The sequence below is a fragment of the Nerophis lumbriciformis genome, linkage group LG09 (genome assembly GCF_033978685.3).
Source record: "Nerophis lumbriciformis linkage group LG09, RoL_Nlum_v2.1, whole genome shotgun sequence".
NCBI lineage: Eukaryota > Metazoa > Chordata > Actinopteri > Syngnathiformes > Syngnathidae > Nerophis > Nerophis lumbriciformis.
The window spans coordinates 21521641-21543234 of NC_084556.2; the positions used below are offsets into that span (position 1 = coordinate 21521641).

General features: G+C 40.4%; 1 protein-coding gene across 1 annotated transcript; it reads right to left on the reverse strand.

Moving 5' to 3' along the window:
* Nucleotides 1–2313: 2313 nt before the first annotated feature.
* On the reverse strand, nucleotides 2314–21060 carry LOC133607539 (insulin receptor substrate 1-B). Its single transcript, XM_061962262.1, has 3 exons — nucleotides 20447–21060; nucleotides 12442–15453; nucleotides 2314–4967 (listed from the first exon to the last, which is right to left on the reverse strand). Exons 1-3 carry the CDS (start codon nucleotides 20796–20798, stop codon nucleotides 4960–4962), a joined length of 3372 nt encoding a protein of 1123 aa, XP_061818246.1. The 5' UTR covers nucleotides 20799–21060; the 3' UTR covers nucleotides 2314–4959.
* Nucleotides 21061–21594: the final 534 nt, after the last annotated feature.

The window sequence follows — 21594 nt, forward strand, 5'->3', positions numbered from 1 at the left end:
TGGAGGTTAAATCACCAAAAACTATTCCCAGGCGCGGCCACCGCAGCTGCTCACTGCTCCCCTCACCTCCCAGTGGGTGAACAAGGGGATGGGTCAAATGCAGAGGACACATTTCACCACACCTAGTGTGTGTGTGACAATCGGTACTTTAACTTTAACTCATTCATCCAGGACATTGTATTTTCTCCATATTTTGGGCGGCGGCCTGGATTCGCATTCCTTTTTCTCTCTTTGTAGCTTGTAGCTTTGATGTAATCTACCTAGCAACACGGGTCTAAAAGTAGCAAAGCTACAGAAAAAGCTACTCGTTAGAAAAGTAGCTAAGCTCCCGCCAAGCTACTGGAAAATGTAGTTAAGCTACGTATCTTAGCTACATGTAGCTTGTCACTGCCCATCACTGGCTGAAATTTAGGTTGTGATATTTTGGTCAAATATAGCACTATTGGTCAGTTTTGTATTAAGTCCCCATATGCCTGCATGAGTAATAAAAAGTGAATTATGCTCAACATTTTGAGCATAATTACACACCACTTGATCTGAAGAATGTCTTCAAACATGCAACATACACTAAAAAAAGACACACCGTGAAGGTATGATCTTTCCAACCATCTGTTGGACCAAAGGAATCTGGGATTAAAAACATAAAGTCAAGCTAATACCTTAAAAAAGTCAGATCAGTGATGGCTTACAAAAGTCTGGACAGTTTTGCACTAAATGTTGACTTTCGTCAATAAAAGACACACACATCGTTTTTTGTATCACCTTGCCTTTTTATATATACTGTATATAAAAAAAAACATTGAGTTGGTTGTCTACATCACAGACAAGAATCATCAATATTGTGTTTGGAACCATTTTAATAAAATGAACCCCACAGAAGCCCGTCCCCGCAAACTCCTCTATACACATGATATTTTACATTGTTCGTGTTCAGTCTTTGTACAGTTTACATCATTATCAAAGTAGTATCAATAGCTTCAAAATACATAGAATGCTCTTTTAATCGTCATCTTGATTGTACATACAGTATCACTTACGTTAAATAGCTTTTTATTGATATATTTTGCCCCTATTTGATGATATCCTGTAGTGGTCTCAGACTGTGAGAGGGGGTTTAACTACCAACTGTTTCGTCTGCAAGATTTGAGATTATGAGGTACAGTCAGCGAGGCTCTGTAATCCCTAATTAGAAGAATTCCACCGATGGAGTAACAACAAGATTATAAAGGAGCACTTCAACCAAGTCAATAGTTGAATTTACAAGAGTTTGGCAGTATGAACCACAACCTGTTGGCAGTGATGGGCTATGCTCGTTTAGAATATAAATGATTCTCTACTATATAATTCAATGCCATCTGGATTTGTGAGCCTTATTTTGATTTTTGTGACATGATTTTGTCCATCTAATATTGGTATTACTGGAGAAATACTATTTTTCATGCCAAAAATTACACATATTTTGGCCAAATTAAAGTGATTTAAAAAAACAAAACAATTCAGCTATAAATGACACATGAAAGTGGCAAAAGACTGTAAGGCCTTGTGTTGTGGTATTGTTTTTAAAAAATAGAACACCGTTTTGGCAATTAAACATAGTATGTCCACAAATATTCGTCCTATAGTGCAAAATAAATTCGAATACCATGTAGGTATTTTTTTTATTATTATTTTTTAATACAGTTCGATTCAAACTTACATGCTAAAATAAAGGCTCATAAAGTATTTGCAGCGATTTGCAGTTTCTGACTATTTTTATAATTCTACAAGAAACTACTGTTAGTAGTTGTAAGCTATTGTCATTAAGGCTGCAACGATTCATCGATTAAACCAAATAATTTGATTAGAAAAGGGCTTTGATTTTTATTCTGTATCTTGGATTCATCGTTTAATGAGTTTAACTGAGTAAAATGGATAATATTTTGACCACTTAGTGTTCCTGGAAGTTTAAATATGCGGATTAATGCACACATGATAAAAGTGGAATTTTAAATGTTGATAAATGTGCACTTATTAGAAAAAAAGAATAGAGGTTACACCGGGCAGAACATTGGTTGTTTATTTCAACTGTTTTCCCTAAAATACGCAATGAGTGTATTACACAAGATTACTTGATTAATCCAACAAACTACTCAAAAGATTACTAGATTACTAAAATAATCGATAACTGCAGCCATAATTGTCATCAAAATTATCAAAAAGTTAAGAAATGCATTCTTGAATTTTTTCTGAGTTTCACTTTGTAATTGAACAACCAAAATAAATAAACTATTTGAATATATTCTAATTTATGCACCTGAACATTTAGATTTGTTAAAAATGTTTGTGAGACATTTGTTTGGAATGGTGCAAAGGATTGAGTTTCCTAAACAGTATTAACAAATATAAAACAATTTAAAGCGGTAAGCAGCATTGAGCGCACAGCTAATTCATAAAGTGACCAATGCATTGCTTCAGGCTGCCATCTTCATCTTCAGTTAGTAATGTCTCCATTTTTTTTGTGACTCCTCAGACTGACTGTTTGTCAAAGTTTGACACCACGCCCCGCCCACATGCTGTGGTGTAGGCTAAAATACTTTGTAATTTGTCATTCTTCATCTGTCTAGTATCTTTGATTTTAATTTGGGCTCATTAGTTTAAAGTCCCCAGGAGGAGTTTGTCAGAATCTGATCCCTGGATTTGGGGCCAAAATTCCTGATTTCCTGTTTGTTATCTGTTCTCTAGATCCATTTTTTTGGTCAAACTGGTGGCATGGGCTAATTTAAAAAACAAAATTTATATTTTATTAACACAACTGCTGCCAGTCTTTTGACATTTTCTTTTATTTCCTTCTAACACATACACATTCCCTTTTAATACAAATGGAGCCAGTTAAGGCTTAACTGTAATAGTAATCTTCAAGAGCCCTGTCACAAATATGATGCTACCAGTGTGAACCATATTTTCCCTTCATACCCTGTATACACATAGCCAGGAAACCCACTGAGTTGTGTCGTTGTAGTTACTGAAGCTTTAGGCATCATTGTGTACAGATGTGTGTTGTCATCTATAGACAAGTCCTGAATTACTGTATTTATCCCAAAAAAGTCCTTCTTTTTTATAACATGCAACAGGTCATAAAAACACTCTAAAAATATTCCGTTGAAAATTGTAAAACATATTTTGGCCCAGTAGCTCTCAAGTGGTTTGGACTAAAATGAGACTTTTTTTGTCGTCTCTACAGTTTACAAATGCTCTTTGAAGTGGGCCGAAGCTTGCTGTCAGACTGTTATTTTTTGGCAATGAGTCTGACATCAGCAAAACCAACAGAAGTTGTAGAAAAAGTAACACGTGGGTTAGTGTGAACGGAGCAGAGTTAAAAGAAGGAGCACTATTTACACCATCTGGGGACCGACTCCACATCCAAATATAAAAAACAACATACACACACACACACACACACAGCGCATGTTCGACATGTTTTTTTTTAGCCCAGATAAGCATTTAGCTGCTCCGAAGAGTTGAAATCACCTCCACTCATGTTTGCGTTCAAAATACACAGCAGGTCTAAATCAATACATTTTCATTTTAAAGTCCTGCTTTGTTTGTAGATTTATATACAAGCCACTAACAGATGTTGCTTCACTTTTTTGGCCCTACAAGTCAAACTTGCTGACAAAGTGGTTTAAATGTTACCCCACCCCTTAAAAAAATAATTTCCAGATAAACAGTAAGGCAAACTAGTTTACTGATATCAATATTCATGTTGACTTTTTTGTGTGTGTATTTCCACAACCCATTTTAAGATTACCTGTGTAAAACAGCTACAATCAAAAAAGAGGCACTTTAAAAAAGAGTATATTGTAAATATCTAGGCTATGAAGAATTAATCCTTATACTGTATGTATACTGCGTATTTTATATGCCGCCGTAATGTACTGTATCAAACTATATTTGCGTAAACTGGCGTGAATGAGGAAAAACAAACTGTTTGTATATGATAGCAATTAAAAGTGTTTACACTCCCACTGTTTTTTTGTTTTTTTTATCAAACTCATTTTGTTTTATTTTATACACATTTTATTGTAATTGTAATATTTTTATGATGTGTGACATGTATCATGCCAATAGGTCAGACTAAACAGTGCCTGCAGAAGAACGCTATGCAAATGTGCCAATTGGTATGCAGTGTTGGCTACCAGGATGATTACATAAATGCATGTAGCATAAAAAAAAAGAGCAAAGGAATACGGCTTGAATGCAAAACAAGAAGAAATCAGTGTGAACGTTAAATTCTCTATTTTATAAACCTCGTTAAGTTGTGCAGAAAAACATAGTAACGGCTCAAATTGTAAGTCGAACTGTACCTTGGAAGTCAAATAAAGTTGTCGTTGTTCATTATGTCACAGCCAAAGTGGTGCATGAAAAACATGTAAAACTCATTAGGCAGCATAATTGTCTTAAGTGTTTTGTATCAGTCTTTTGATTAATAATACAGAAAATGGATGGATGATGTTGACAAAAACAAAGTCTTACATTAAGACTCCATACACCAAATGGACACGTGTCATTACTGAGTTGTCACATTTGCTTAGCTGCCGATCATAATGGTATCAATTTGGGAGGATATACGTCACAACTGAAGCAAAAGTGTGACACTTTACTGACTTTATGGCTTTACTTGATTGTCAGATTGTCGTACTGTAACACACGCCATCTTTTCATCTCTAGTTAGCTGATCGGACGTCAGTTTCATTTCAAATGAGGCAGAAAACAGCGTTTCTCTTACCGTGTGTGTGTGTGTGTGTGTGTGTGTGTGAGTGTGAGTGTGCAAGTGTGTGTTTGGCACATGTTTGGCAGAGAGAAAATGGCAAACAAGATGAGGATGAGGTTTCCCAGGAATCCAGTGTTGGGACTCGGTTGTATTGTGGCAACAGTTGGGCTGCTGAGCGTAGACCCGTCCAACGCAGATTTGAGCACAAATCAACAATCTGGAGGAAAACAATCAAACACAAGCAAGAATTTAATGTGGAGACAACACCTTCTCTTGTTTTGACCCTATATACTTTTATGTGTATTCCCTGTCCAATAATATTCTGTTATGTGGCCTACAAAGAGGTCAATAAAGTTTATTTCCTTTAAAACATTGAATCAGTGGCTGCTTGTGTACTGTAGACATCACATGATGCATGATATATTTTTTAATGGATTTTTACGGATACGAACCTGAAGCACAATTGCGCACGTATTTGGCAATCACAGATGAGAAAACACCTGAGCATTGCAATAATCAGCTTGCCACGGCTGTGTGTGTCCCATAGTGATCCACTGGGACGGAATGACCCTCTCTTTAATAAAGCTCATAAAGCATTAGTTTGTACCTCAGGGGGCACTTATGGATAAAAGTGCTCATACATCAACTTGACTCAGGCTCCATAAGAGGCAAATGATAGTGCGAAACACTAAAAAAACAGGCTTAGGTCAGCTGTGATTCAGAAATGCAGGCATCCATCATTATTACCGTCTTGAACACACAATAACAAGTCAACTGAATCTCTACTAGGTTCAATATAAGGACTTCTTATTGAATATATTTGCTGTTTCCACAAAACCTAAATCTTGATATAGCTATTAAGTAGAGCTCTAATTTGACAAGATTTAGGACGAAAACTGCCTGAAAAAGGCTTTATCAGTTATTGCTCAAAGACAGGATAGGACAGCTCTAGTCCAAAATCTAGATTCAGAATTTAGCTGTAGTCTTAAATCTAGTCAAATTTAGGTCTAATTAGACTAGATTCAGGATTTTGCTCTAGTCTTAAATCCAGTCAAATTACAGGTCTAATCTGAATAGATTTAGAACTAGAGCTGTCAGATATAGTTTGAGCATGCTTCATCAGTTAATGCTCAAAGACGGGATAGGACAGCCCTAAGCTTAAATCTACTCAAATTTAGGGCCAATTTGACTATATTTAGGATTTAGTCTTAATATTAGTCAAATTAGAGGTCTAATTAGACTAAATTTAGGACTAGAGCTGTCCGATATAGGCCGAGCAGGCTTCATCAGCTAGTGTTCAAAGATTCGATAGGACAGCTTTAGTCTTAAATATAGTGAAATTAGAGAACTAATTTGACTATTTATTCAGGATTTAACTCTAGTCTTAAATAAGGCAAATTAGATAGGTAGCACATCTATAGTCGTAAGTCTAGTACGGTAGTAGTAAGTCATCAACCAGGGTTGATGAGAAGTGAAAGGTCTTCTAAAACAGCATTTATTAGTTATTATTCTAGTCAGACTAGAGCTGTCCTATCTAGTTAGTCATAAGTCTAGTCAAACTAGAGCTGTCCTATCTAGTCCTTGGACATTAACTGATGAAGGCTGCTTGGCTGGGAAGTGCAACATCTTCTAAAACAACCTGTATTAGTGCTATATCTAGTCCTAGGAAATATCTAACAACTTAACTTATCTAATCTCTTATGATTAGAGATGTCCTTTCATGTTCTTGCCCACTGACCAATGAAGCCTACTCTGACAAGAGGGGAAACCTTTTCTAAAATAGCATTTTGAAGTCATAAGTCTCATTAGACTAGAGATGTCCTATCTAGTCTTCGAGCATGGACGAATGAAGACTGTTCGGGTGAAAGGTGAAAGGTCTTCTAAGATAACCTGAACAGTCCAGGTAAAAGTCCAAAGACTTGATAGAACAACTCTAGTCATAAGTTTAGCTAGACCAAAAGCGGTCCTATCTCATCTTTGAGCATAAATTGATGCACAGATTTGGGAGGGGAAACATCTTCTCAGACAACAGAATGGTCAAGTTGCGGACAGTATAATACCCTGAGAATACAATGAGCTGGATATGTGAGAATATTCACAGGCATGAATTTACATGTCTTATTAACATCATTGTATGCGTGATGATAGAAAGTTAACAATACCTATTATTATGTATGCAATGTTTCATGCAAAAAGGCTTAAAATACAGATGAAACAAACAAAGTGTATCAAAGGAGATGCAGCACATAACAACATACAGGCTCAATGGGGACATGTATAGGAGCTATTGACAGAATATTACAAGAGATTTACACTCTATGCATGTTAAATGCACAAACACGCCATCCCCAGTTGCAATAATTAGGCAATTATTATGACCAGACATGCATTCGATGAATCAATTATGGAAATTCCAAATGAATTAGATGCAGAAATTGTGTGTTCCTGTCCTGATTAATATTTTAGAGTTCCTTGTTGTTTATAGTGCAATGTTATACTCCCTCCTGACCACCTCATTAGGAACACCCGCACAAGTGCAGTGAGAGCCAATACGAGGGCTGCCCCTTTAAAGCTGTATTGATTTAACAATACTGTGTTTACCACTGCAGCTCTGCAATTAGTTGCGTAAGAGGGTCAAAATATTAGAAACATCAGTCAGTATGACTGGCCGTGTTATCGCGATAACACTCCACGAGAGCACCAAGGCTTACACACACATGCAAAATACATCCAAGGAAATTACACGTCTCACACACACACACACACACACACACACACACACACACACACACACACGTTCCCCAGGTCGCACGTCCCACGCTTTCGGTGCTTCACCCCACTCTGTATGACGGAAAACAGAGCAGCGCCTCTGGTTGCAGCAGCTTTGGGTCGGATGCCCGACCTCTGCCTCCTCGCTGCAAGTCTCGAGTTGTATGTCGTTATACGGATATGTGCTTTACTCAAGGTTTTTTCAATCACACTGCATGCCTTTACAAAGTAAACTAAACTCGCCCAGCCCCCAGGATTTTAGTTTGGGACTTGCTTTTTTTCTTCTCCTTTTCCTCTACCTTTACCATTTTTCCTACCATGTGGCGACACGATCAGTGTTCCTGCTCTGACTACACTGTAACTGTATGTCTGTTCTTGGACGGGTTTGTACTGAAAATGTAATTTTGTTGTACTTTTTAAGTGCAATGGCAATAAAGTTCCACCCATCCAAACTACAACCATGGTTAAAATTGTTTTTACCTTAGAAGGTGGTATCATGCTGGACAGAAACTGCTGAGGTAGGATTACATAAGATCTATCTACATATGTTTAAATATGCATGTGTAAACATAATGTTCCGGATATTATTGTATTAATACCTCTCCAGCAGTATCAATGAACACTGGGCATTATTATTTTTGTAAAGACATGCATTATGATTGAATAGGATCTCATGTGTTGTATCTGATGAAGTGCCTCTCAAAGAAGTTATTTCTTAACACACGAGAGCCACTCATCTCTAATGTGCTTCAGTGCGCATCCATCAAAAACACACTTCACCGTTATATGACTTTGAGCAGAGCACAGCATGATGGAAAACCTCGACGTTGCCGTCTGAACCGGCGGGGTCGACAGCTCGCCCACACACACGAGCACAAAGTACCTGGCCTGTGTTCCCGTCCGTCTATCACCGTTTATGTGAAAGGCTCATTACCAGCGGCAGACACATCAATTGGCCGTGCTCGCATTCGACACCCACTCGTGATAAAAGGATACCTTGCAGACAACCAACTGTTTGGAGACGGCGCTGCAATGCTCCGACCCATGCCAGTTTTGTCTGCGTTTCAATGTCGACAAATAGTCAAACATTTTGAAGCAAATTTTGGAATTGGGAAATTGAGACATTTAGCTTGTATTTGTAGACGATTTGTCCAATTTTGTTTGCTTTTTAGCAGGATCACATTAGGACTATGTTAAGTCAACAAAATTTAAACTCTATAGGTGGAGGATTTAGCCCAGGGGTCCCCAAACTTTTTGACTCGGGGGCCGCATTGGGTTAAAACAATTTGGCCGGAGGCCGGGCTGTATATATATATATATATATATATATATATATATATACATTTATATATATATATATATATATATATATATATATATATATATATATATATATATATATATATATATATATATATATATACACATTTATATATATATATATATATATATATATATATATATATATATATATATATATATATATATATATATATATATATATACATATATATATATATATATATATATATATATATAAGATATATATATATATATATATATATATATATATATATATATATATATATATATATATATACATACAAAACCCGTTTCCATATGAGTTGGGAAATTGTGTTAGATGTAAATATAAACGGAATGCAATGATTTGCAAATCATTTTCAACCCATATTCAGTTGAATATGCTAAAAAGACAACATACAGTATTTGATGTTCAAACTGATAAACATTTTTTTTTTGCAAATAATCATTAACTTTAGAATTTGATGCCAGCAACACGTGACAAAGAAGTTGGGAAAGGTGGCAATAAATACTGATAAAGTTGAGGAATGCTCATCAAACACTTATTTGGAACATCCAACAGGTGAACAGGCAAATTGGGAACACTGCACGTAAGCAGCTAAGCCCGTAACCTTCGATCCCTCAGGCTGTACTGCATCAACAAGCGACATCAGTGTGTAAAGGATATCACCACATGGGCTCCGGAACACTTCAGAAACCCACTGTCAGTAACTACAGTTGGTCGCTACATCTGTAAGTGCAAGTTAAAACTCTCCTATGCAAGGCGAAAACTGTTTATCAACAACACCCAGAAACGCCGTCGGCTTCGCTGGGCCTGAGCTCATCTAAGATGGACTGATACAAAGTGGAAAAGTGTTCTGTGGTCTGACGAGTCCACATTTCAAATTGTTTTTGGAAACTGTGGATGTCGTGTCCTCCGGACCAAAGAGGAAAAGAACCATCCGGATTGTTATAGGCGCAAAGTTGAAAAGCCAGCATCTGTGATGGTATGGGGGTGTATTAGTGGCCAAGACATGGGTAACTTACACATCTGTGAAGGCGCCATTAATGCTGAAAGGTACATACAGGTTTTGGAGCAACATATGTTGCCATCCAAGCAACGTTACCATGGACGCCCCTGCTTATTTCAGCAAGAAAATGCCAAGCCACGTGTTACATCAACGTGGCTTCATAGTAAAAGAGTGCGGGTACTAGACTGGCCTGCCTGTAGTCCAGACCTGTCTCCCATTAAAAATGTGTGGCGCATTATGAAGCCTAAAATACCACAACGGAGACCCCCGGACTGTTGAACAACTTAATCTGTACATCAAGCAAGAATGGGAAATAATTCCACCTGAGAACCTTAAAAAATGTGTCTCCTCAGTTCCCAAACATTTACTGAGTGTTGTTAAAAGGAAAGGCCATGTAACACAGTGGTGAACATGCCCTTTCCCAACTACTTTGGCACGTGTTGCAGCCATGAAATTTTAAGTTAATTATTATTTGCAAAAAAAAAAAAATGTTTATGAGTTTGAATATCAAATATCTTGTCTTTGTAGTGCATTCAATTGATTATGGGTTGAAAAGGATTTGCAAATCATTGTATTCCGTTTATATTTACATCTAACACAATTTCCCAACTCATATGGAAACAGGGTTTGTATATATATATATATATATATATATATATATATATATATATATATATATATATATATATATATATATATATATATATATATATATATATATATACATATATATATATATATAAATATATTGCACTCTCCGCACGCGCAAAGATGTCACGTTATCGATGAGAAAATGCATTTTTAAACAATATGATTTGCCTGAGCGGCTAGGAGACACCGTGATTAGCAAGCGGTACAAAGTGAATAAGAAAAGACACACAAAAAAATATATATATATATTATTATTATTTTTTTTTTAATACTTGGGACTTCACGCGGGCCTGATTTTGGACCCTGGCGGGGCGAATCCGGCCCGCGGGCCGTAGTTTGGGGACCCCTGATTTAGCCCCTTAAGGATTTTCGAGATTTTTTTTTGTGAAAGTTGCGGCAAAAGTTGCAATATTTTGATGCTTATTTATTTTTCAATAATATTGAATAAACTTGTGATTTTCTGAATGTGCTACCAATGTTTAGATCTCTCTTTTAACCTCAAAAAGCACAGGATTTCAACAAATCCTGTGTAGATGTTTTATTCATCTTTTACCACACAGACTTAAAAGTAGACATTACGTGGTAATAAAGTACATACTTATTGCTGGGTATTGTGGCCAAACAGCTCAATTTTTTGTTCATCTGACCACACAACTTTCCTCCAGACGGTTTTATCTTTGTCCATGTGATGTCAGATGAAAGAAAAATATAGTTGTTTGGCCACAATACCCAGCAATATGTTTGGAGGAGAAAAGGTGAGGCACCATCCCTACCGTCAAGCATGGTGGTGGTAGTATTATGCTCTGGGCCTGTTTTGCTGCCAATGGAACTGGTGCTTTACAGAAAGTAAATGGGACAATGAAAAAGGAGGATTACCTCCAAATTTTTCAGGACAACCTAAAATTATCAGCCCGGAGGTTGGGTCTTGGGCGCAGTTGGGTGTTCCAACAGGACAATGACACCAAACAGACGTCAAAAGTGGTAAAGGAATGGCTAAATCAGGAATGAAGGTTTTAGAATGGCCTTCCCAAAGTCCTGACTTAAACGTGTGGACAATGCTGAAGAAACAAGTCCATGTCAGAAAATCAACACATTTAGCTAAACTGCACCAATTTTGTCAAGAGGAGTGGTCAAAATTTCAACCAGAAACTTGCCAGAAGCTTGTGGATGGCTACCAAAAGCGCCTTATTGCAGTGAAACTTGCCAAGGGACATGTGACCAAATATTTACATTGCTGTATGTATACTTTTGACCCAGCAGATTTGGTCACATTTTCAGTAGAACCATAATAAATGCATAAAAAAAACAATTATTGGAAACTCAAGACATTCATGACATTATGTTCTTTACAAGTGTATGTAAACTTTTGACCACGACTGTAATCATTACAAGCTAGAAAGTAAGCAAGCCAGTGTGTTTCCTAATGTTTATATACTACATTACCCAGAAGGCTCAGCATTGTAGATAGGAACCGGAAGTAGGTCTGAGCTGTGCGGGAGGACAACAGTTGTGCCGTTTGAGCAGTAAAGAGTTGATATATTATTACACATTTCTGTTCATCTACACAAGAAACAAACATGAGTTTTGAGTAGACAGTTGACGTGCGCTCAGAAAAAAATGGCCAAAATGTGCAGGGAAGTTGCGGGCATTGGACAAAGTTGCAATGCCGGGCATAATTCGCAGGGATTGGTTGAAAATGTGTAAATCCTTTTATTTAGTTGTCAGTGAGAAAACTTTTACCTCACAACGCAGCAGGTCTCCATCATGTCCAAACTAGAACAGAACTACCATATAGTAAATTATTTATCAATAAGCAGTAAATCTGGAAGTACTGTCTGAAAGCAAACTACCTCACATGAAAGAATTTATATCTTCACCCACACAAATAAATAGAAAAACATTCCAAATGAGACAGATCTATGTACTAGGAGTCCTTACCTTGATCATCCTTTCTTCCAATCTGGTGTGCTCGCAGTTCCTCTGACTTGTAGAAGTCAATACTGGCATACATGTTGAGGCTGGAGCCGGCACTGCTACCCACAGCACCTGCTCCGATGTAGTAGCCTGCAGAGGAACGCTCTCCTCCAGTTTGAGGGTTCTCTTTAATGGCCAAGTCGAGGTCAATATAGTTAAGGCCTTGTTCAGCAGAGGCTTGCAGAGGTGGCGTGGCAGACAAACTAGACCCCTGACCGGTTTCCCAAGGAGAGCAATCCAAAGCATGCCGGTGGACCACCGCCTGGCCGCCTTCAGGGAAGACTGTGGTAGTGGAAGGTGGGTGGCTCGATACAGATGGAGGGGAGTTAAAGGTCTCTGGGCGGTGAACCCGTCGACACTGGTTCTCAGTTCGGGCAAGTCTGCTGCTTTGCTCTGGGGACTGGAAGGACTTGACTGGAGAAAAGCCCAACCCTGTGTCATCCTCCATGGACACAAGTGTACCAGAGTGGGTGGCAGGTCTCGTTGAAATGCTAGGATCAGAAGCTTTGTCTGGGAATGAACTATGGGTGTCTGCTACAGTCTTTGTTTTTGATCGATAGGCAGTGTTTCCTTCAGCTGCCAGAGGAGATGATGTGCCATGTTCTAGTCGACCCTTTGGGGGTACAGTTGGTGGGCCCTGCAGTGAGGGGCTGAATGTTGACCTAAGGGGTGTTGATGACTTCCCTACATCCATGCTCACGTACTCAGCAGAGGTGGACAACGGTGCAGAAAAGCTGCGAGGCAGGTTAGTGACATTGTTGGGGTCAATGAGGGGCTGGTTCAAAGGGCGTAGGGTTCCGTGAATTACAGGCTGCGCTCTTTCGGACCCGGCATGTCTTCCACCATCATACTTTTTGTCCCCCTTGAACACAATACTCACATAGTCACCGACGTTCTGAATTGCCATTGGGGGCAGATTCTCCTTGACCCTAGGGAGGGTGTTTGCTTTACTGATGTCTGAAGACACACTGAGGGGGCGGCCTTTTCTTTGTTGCTTTGGGCTCTTGCAGCTTGATCCACGTTTTTGTTGGTGGCGGCCTTCTTTAGTGCATGTTCCTGCACTCTTGTACAAACTTAACCCTTTCCCTGCTGATATAGTCTTGTCCTCCAGGCTTTCACTGCTGGCCGAGCTTGAGGAGAAAGACGAGGAAGACATGGAGAGTTGGAAGCCTCCACTCGGCCCCACTCCTGTTTTGTTTCTTTTGCTGAACCCTGCTGCACTACCCCCTACAGCACAATCATCACTGCCCTTTTTGTTCTCCCCTTTGTTTAAATCCTCCTCAAAACGACTATATAGGGTATGCTGATAAGCTCTAGGCAGAGAGAAATAAGAATTGAACATTTTTGGTTGAAGTTGGTACGGCTCAGGATGGGAGGGTGGTGTGCTACAAGCAGATCGGCTACTGATGGGTGAGACGTTCATGTAGTCGCTGGCGACCCGGCTCTCCATGCTCCCGCTGGTATCCCACATGCCCAACTCTGCGGAGACGCTACTATTGGGGGACATGACCATGTAGCCCTCTGTGCTGGGCTGTCGCATATGCTGAGGCGGGGAAACACTGTTGTTGGGTGTCATGGCCATGTACTCGTCGTCTGCTGCTGGAGACGTGACTCCAGGCAGCATTGACATGTAGCCGCTATCCACTGGAGCTCCTGCTTCTACTTCCTTCCTTTTTTCAAACCTCTTTCTGTTCTCCCCTACTGCATCTCGACGTCCACGCCCCAACGCCACACCGCCAGGACCTTCTCTGTTAGCACACTGTGACATAATGGCATATTCTTCATCATCCTCGTCGTCATCTTTCCGATGCGGGACGAGCCTTTCATGGGCAGCCAAAGGCAGGGAAGCCCTCTTACTTAGCAGTCGTCGTTCTGCCTCAGAATCCCGACTGGACGAACGTCGAAGAATCTGTCTGCCTTTGGAGCGATGATGGGAACCAAGAAGGCCCTCCCGCTGACCCATGACTATATAGCTGGAGGAACCTTCTCCGTGCACATGATGGGCAGCCATACTGGGCATGAGTAAGGAGTGCTCACCAGGACTGGAGCCATATTCATCTGAGGAGCCATAGTCGCTTGGTGAACCCGAAACAGAAACTCTCTGAGTTACACGAGTGTAAGAGCACACTGTCATGCCTCCCACAGCTGCCCCTACTAGGCCACACTCAGAGCCGTGACCAGAGCTGGAGGAGAGGCTTGGAGCAGGTGAGGGAGCGGGGTTAGGTGTGTAGCGAGCAAGACTGAGTGTAATCTTTGCAGGGGTGGGAGCTCTGGTGGGCTTGGGTCTAAGAGTTGGAGTAGTTGAGCAGGATCCGTTAAGACTTGGGCTCGAGCTGGCCCATGTTGATCTGGTACTCACTCCGCTCTCCTCCGACCTGGCCCCGATGCTGGCCGTTCGCGCCCGTGGGAAGCCGTGACGTGATGTCGGCGAGGTGCTGGTGCTGCTGCCGCCGGGCGTCTCAGTGCGGGCTCGCCTGGTGAAGCCCACCTGACTTGGTGGCAGATTGGGATGATGTCGGCGGCTGGGAACACTAATGGGGTTTGACACGGTGCCTCCGCCACAGGAAGTGCCCACAGACTGAGACTTACTGCGTTGCCGAAACTCCTCGCTTAGAGCTTTCATGGCCTCCAGCAAGGTCTCATGCATGTTCTGAGCCACCACAGAGTCATCCACCTGCATCCAGAATTCTCCTGGCCCGGTTATGGCGGAGCGTCCCACCTCAATAAAGAAAAAGTTCTCTGAATGGCCACACCTACGGACGTTCATCAGCTGAAGCACCACAGAAGCAATGTCCGAGTTCAGCTTGACAAAGTTGACGGTCTTGTCAGTTAGGCACAGACGGTAGATGCCCACTAAGTTCCTGGCATGTCCAAGCCCTTTAGGCCAAACTTTGACCTGCCACACTTCTTTGAAAGTAGGAATTGGAGAAGGGGAGCTACACTCTCCACTGCTGCCGTAGTCCTCAGGAGTTTTACCTGTGAGTGAAAAGACAGGCAATAAATGAACATGAAAAATTTAAGTAAAGTAGAGGACATTAAAAGTTTTGTCCAATATCAGCTTAAATTGTTACAAAGTTACACTTCACACATGGGAATCAGGGAATCCATTTCTATCCCTTAAGATACAACTTTACACAGGAAAAATTATGCAGTGAAAAGCTAAGCCTACAATAATATACTGTATACTCAAAAATACTGCCTTCACATTTAAATAATGCATGGTTTGGATTGATGCTCTTATTTAAGGATCAGCATTTGTCTTAGTTTCTTTGATAGACAATGGAAAAAATTAATTAATCAATTAATCTTAATTTCTATTGGGAAGGTAAAATCTTTCTTTGTTTCCCCAGATGAGTTACTTAAGTCCAGGGGTTCTTAACCTTTTTGACCTCGGGGTCCACATTTTCCAATACAGAGGGCCACAGGGGGCCCACTCAAATATTAACACTAAATGTTTAATCTTACTCTTGATTTTAATAGTATTCATTAACTTTATCCAATCTACTTACAGTTTACAAGCTTGTCAAATTATATGAAACCATGTGTTCATCACAAAGGTTATTATTTATTTAACACATAAACTTAGGTTTAGGTTAGTCTGGTTAGAAAAATAAGTACTAACAAAATATACTGCAAAAGAAGGCACTCAAAAAACAGACAAAAAGTAAATTTACATACAATTATGTTGTGCTTAAATAAATAAAATGTGTTTTTTAACTACCCGTAGACTATCAATAATATTAAAGTGCAAATGAAAATACAGCTACACCAATTTAGTCATAATTTTTCCGCTTACGAAAGTTCTCTATGACTTTAGCTCCAGACTTTTTCTGTTTGTTTGATATTGCCATTACTGCCACACGTCATGGGAAAGTGTATTACAACTGAGTAACTCTGCGGGCCATACAGACCACAGATAAGAACAGATATTTATTTGGCCCAAGAATGGTTAAGGAACACTATTTTAGTCTATGTTGTTAAGTATTCGCGGATACTGAAAAAGTCATTGTGTTTACTGACTCAACAGCATCTCTGCTGGTTGCAACCAAGTAGTGCATTTGTTTTCGCCTCACTTGCTTTAAGGCAAATGTGTCTAGAGTGTGGCTTGTTCTTTTATTGGACTGTAGCACATTCAACAACAAAAACAGCGGGAAAAATTACTGTACGAAAATTACAGAATGTTTTTTTTACTTTATTTTAATAGTTCTATGGGTTTTTTTCAGATGACAGTATTGAATTGGATATTCTAATTTGATTGAATTCTCTACACAAGGAGTATTTTTGGTTTGTTGTCTTCAAAATAAATTAATGGAAAAAATGTTTTGTCTTTAAATATAGATTTCTTTTATATATATATATATATATATAAAATGTCAGGTTTTAATGAAGTGCTTCTTAGCCACACCAAAACAAGATATGAAAAATATTATACAAATATATGAATGATATTACATGTATGAAAAAAACACATTGAAATTAAATATAAAAACTGTAGAAACCTAACAAAACTGAGGTTGTGCTTGGTGTAAAACGTTTGATAACAACTGCTTTACAACAGCATAATAACAATCAATTCAACACAACAAATCAATTCTTACTAAGCAAGTCCTTCCATCCATCCATTTTTTTCTACCGCGTGTCCTTTTCGGAGTCGCGGGGGGTGCTGGAGCCTATCTCAGCTGCATTCGGGCGGTAGGCGGGGTACAACCTGGATAAGTCGCCACCTCATCGCAGTACTAAGCAAGTCATGCATTATTAAATTATTAAACACAGTGTTTATTATAGTAGTAATGTCAGCTATTTATAATACTTAGTTTGGTATTTAGCAAAATGCCTGGTTGCTGTACACCACTACAACACTGCTAAGAAATATAAATGAATATGTGAATTATATTTATATAGCGCTTTTCTCTAGTGACACAAAGCACTTTACATTGTGAAACCCAATATCTAAGTTACATTTAAACCAGTGTGGGTGGCACTGGGAGAAGGTGGGTAAAGTGTCTTGTGACGAGGATGGTGGAAGCGGGGATCGAACCCAGAACCCTCAAGTTGCTGGCACAGCCACTCTATCAACCGAGCTATGCTTCCCCGATATATCCCTTCCATGTTGTGTACACTGCGAATTATTTGCCACTGCCAATATTTAAACTGTTATTACTAGATAATTCCGTTATACTTTTAAGAGGTATTTACTTAATTTTAGTCATTCACTAATCTTCATCTTAGCATTAATAATTTATTTTCAGACCTGACAAAGCAAAAGTGCCAGAAAAAAAACTACAGTCACCAAGTTTTTATTTGATACTGTCACATTGTCACGGCTTTATTGTGAAACCGCATTATACCGCGGTATCTACTGTTACACCCATAATAATGATCTTTTTTCTATTCTAGTTTAAAAATGTAAAAAATTAGAAAACATCTATTCAAACAAAATAGTTTGGTTTCCCCCGCATAGAAAATGTTGAGTAAAGATTCTGCAACATCTGGAGGATGCTTAATTTAAGAATTGCAAGTTGAATTATGCTTGTTTTAATGGTAAAATACTAAATTCTAGCTGAAAAGTCCTGCTAATTAAATACATCTTAATTTATGATGTCTTGTCAAGAAAAATGACCTCCCATTGGGTTGAGTTTTTCCTCGCCCTGATGTGGGATATGACCCCGCTGTGGCTTGTGCAGCCCTTTGAGACACTTGTGATTAAGGGCTATATAAATAAACTTTGATTGATTGACTGATAATTTCACTATAGTTTTTAGTATGTTGTATGTCAGATTTTAAATTCGAAAAACAAATCAGCAGCGTCGTTCAAAAAAGCTTTTATCAATTACGCCAAATAGCGAAAGTGAAACCGCTTCTATCAAGACATGATCTTGAGAAATTAATCCACGCTTTTATCTCGACTCGTCTTGATTATTGTAATGCCCTGTATGTTGGCATTAGCCAGGCCTCCCTCGCCCGCCTGCAGCTCGTGCAGAACTCTGCTGCTCGTCTGCTAACACAGACCCGCAGACGTGAGCACATCACCCCTATTTTAGCGTCCCTTCACTGGCTCCCTGTGCGTTACCGAATACATTTTAAACTCCTTTTATTTGTTTTTAAATGTCTAAACAACCTCGCGCCAACCTATCTCTCCGACCTCCTTCAGCCTTACTGCCCCACCCGATCCTTAAGAGCTGCTGTTGACGGTCCCTGACACAAGGCTGAAGCTTAGAGGTGACAGAGCTTTCGCCGTTGCTGCTCCCAAGCTCTGGAACGACCTACCCCTGAGTGTTAGACAAGCCTCCTCTCTTCCTGTTTTTAAATCTCTCTTAAAAACATACTTTTATTCCATGGCTTTTAACACTGAGTGATATCCATCCTGCAATGGCGCCCCATAATACACCTGCTGTGATCCTGTTTTTATGTTTTTATTAATTCTATTTTAATTATTTATTTTTTATCGTGTTCTGTTTGTGTTGTGTTGTGGTTGCTCGGTACTCGTTTTATCTTTTAACCTGCTCATTGTACAGCACTTTGGCTACCCCTGTGGTAAATTTTAAATGTGCTCTATAAATAAAGTTGATTTGATTTGATTTGATTTGATGTTTTCCTAAAATCTAGTCTTTTTATCTTATTTTCGACAGCTCTTTTTTGCAGTGCACAGCCAGGGTGTACCCCGCCCTCCACCCATGTGTGGCTGGGATAGGCTCCAGCACCCCGCCACCCTATAAGGGACAAACGGTAGGAAATGGATGGATGGACAGCTGTGTATTTCACCCCCCTGTGACTGAATGTAACAGATCACTGTAGCTATAGTGTTTATACTCACATTTCACGCTCAGTTTAGCTCCAATTTAAAAAAGATTAAATAATATCCATCCATCCATCCATTAATAATAAATGATAAATGGGTTATACTTGTATAGCGCTTTTCTACCTTCAAGGTACTCAAAGCGCTTTGACAGTATTTCCACATTCACCCATTCACACACACATTCACACACTGATGGCGGGAGCTGCCATGCAAGGCGCTAACCAGCAGCCATCAGGAGCAAGGGGTGAAGTGTCTTGCCCAAGGACACAACGGACGTGACTAGGATGGTAGAAGGTGGGGATTGAACCCCAGTAACCAGCAACCCTCCGATTGCTGGCACGGCCACTCTACCAACTTCACCAATTTCCTACCGCTTATTCCCTTCGAGGTCGCAGGGGGCGCTGGAGCCTATCTATCTCAGCAACAATCGGGCGTAAGGCGGGGTACACCCTGGACAAGTCGCCACATCAGTTTTTTTTATGCAAACGTTCATGTGAAGACCATGCAGGGCTGGGGAAGCCCACCGGTGAGTGCACAGAGAAGGGGGAAAGGAGGGGTCGTGCTGGTGCTGCTGGTGCTGTTCTGCTCCCCAGCAGCATCAGAACGTGAAGGTAAACAACAGGAGGAGATTTTGCACATGTAGAAAAATGATGTTTTTTCTTCCTGGCATGCATGCAGACTAGAGAGCGCGGATGCTGATGGCGCCTTCTGCACAAATGTAGGTTATTAGAGGCGGGCGGGCTGTGCAGAAAAACAACAACACGGGCTAGAGTGGAGTGCTCCACGATAGGCTGGAGCTATATGATGCATGCCGTGGATGGTTGCTATATGCCCACTGCGCCATGCAAAATAAGGCTGCACCTTATTCGCTAGAATACACGCCACTGAGTGGATCGTCGCTGCTATAAAGTCATAAAAATGCAGTCATATTTGTGGGGGAAAATCACTTGGCTCCGTTTGCTGGTTAAAATAAATAAATAAAAAATCCTAATAATTCGCAGATCCACACAGAGGAGGTAAATATGAACATAAATGAGTAACAACATGCATTGGAGTGCATGCAATGGCCGAGGCAGATGGAGAGCAAAAAGAGCCCGAGGCAGGATGGGCCCCATGCAGGAAAGCATGAGAGAATAAAATGGAGGATTATTTCTACTTTTGCCGTCTTACAGTTGCACTGGAGGTCCAGCATCGCCTGGTACCACTCGTTCTGGACCTCCTCGCTGTCCGCGGCGATGGCGAAGCTCTCGCTGCGGGTGTACAGCACGACCAGGTGCTTGTTTTTGGAGTCGGCCCGCTTGTTGATGTTGAAGCACGTCTCCAGGTTGAGCACTTTCTTGGCCACGGGGGATTTGCTGCGGAATTTCTTCTCGTTCTCGTAATACTCCAAGCGGGCAGGACCATGCTCGGAGGCCGCCCTCAGCACGAAGAAGCGCCGGTGCATGGATTTATGCTTGCGGAGGTAGCCGCTTTTCTGCACGTCTTCGTAAGTGTGCGGCTCGGTGCAGCCTTGGTTCTCCATGACTAGACAGCACTAATGTCTGAAAGCAAACATGTGAAGTCCTCCGTCTTTAATCCATCTCCACTACATGCCGCCTCCTCCCACGGTCCACGCTCCAGCATGTGCGCGATGCTTATGGATGAGAACCGAGCCGGAGCATGGTTCCGATCATCCAGCGGCTGCGGCCGGACTCAAAACACCGTCCACCGGCCCGGTTCTGCTCCGATTCGAGTCCGAATACGGTGCACCTCAGCCGCGGAGCGACGTCTCCTCCACCTGTCTGACTGAGGGTGCACACAGTCTGCGCAGCCCCGGCAGGCAAGTTAGGCAGATTCAGGCGGAGCATCCGGTAAAGGGGTTTCAAAATAAAAGCGGCATACGGTTTTTTTTGTATTTGTTTATTTGATGGACAATGTGCAGTTACATTAAGCAGATGGCAGCACCAGATTTAGCACCATGTTAATTTCCATCTGTAGTCCTTTTATGGTGCAGGAGGGGGGTACTAGGATGACAGGGGATACAAAACAATAATAATACAGAAATAAACTGCAACAAAAACAATGCAATTAAAGGGGAACATTATCACAATTTCAGAATGGTTAAAACCATTAAAAATCAGTTCCCAGTGGCTTATTATATTTTTCGAAGTTTTTTTCAAAATTTTACCCATCACGCAATATCCCTAAAAAAAGCTTCAAAGTGCCTGATTTCAACCACCCGTCCATTTTCCTGTGACGTCACATAGTGAAGCCAACACAAACAAACATGGCGGGAAGAACAGCAAGCTATAGCGACATTAGCTCGGATTCAGACTCGG

Excerpts from the sequence above, each read along its gene's own strand:
- LOC133607539 (XM_061962262.1), bottom strand. The coding sequence starts at position 20,798 with ATGGAGAACCAAGGCTGCACCGAGCCGCACACTTACGAAGACGTGCAG. Across the intron at positions 15,454-20,446 it reads GCTGGACCTCCAGTGCAACT|GTAAAACTCCTGAGGACTAC; the intron begins GTAAGACGGCAA and ends TTTCACTCACAG.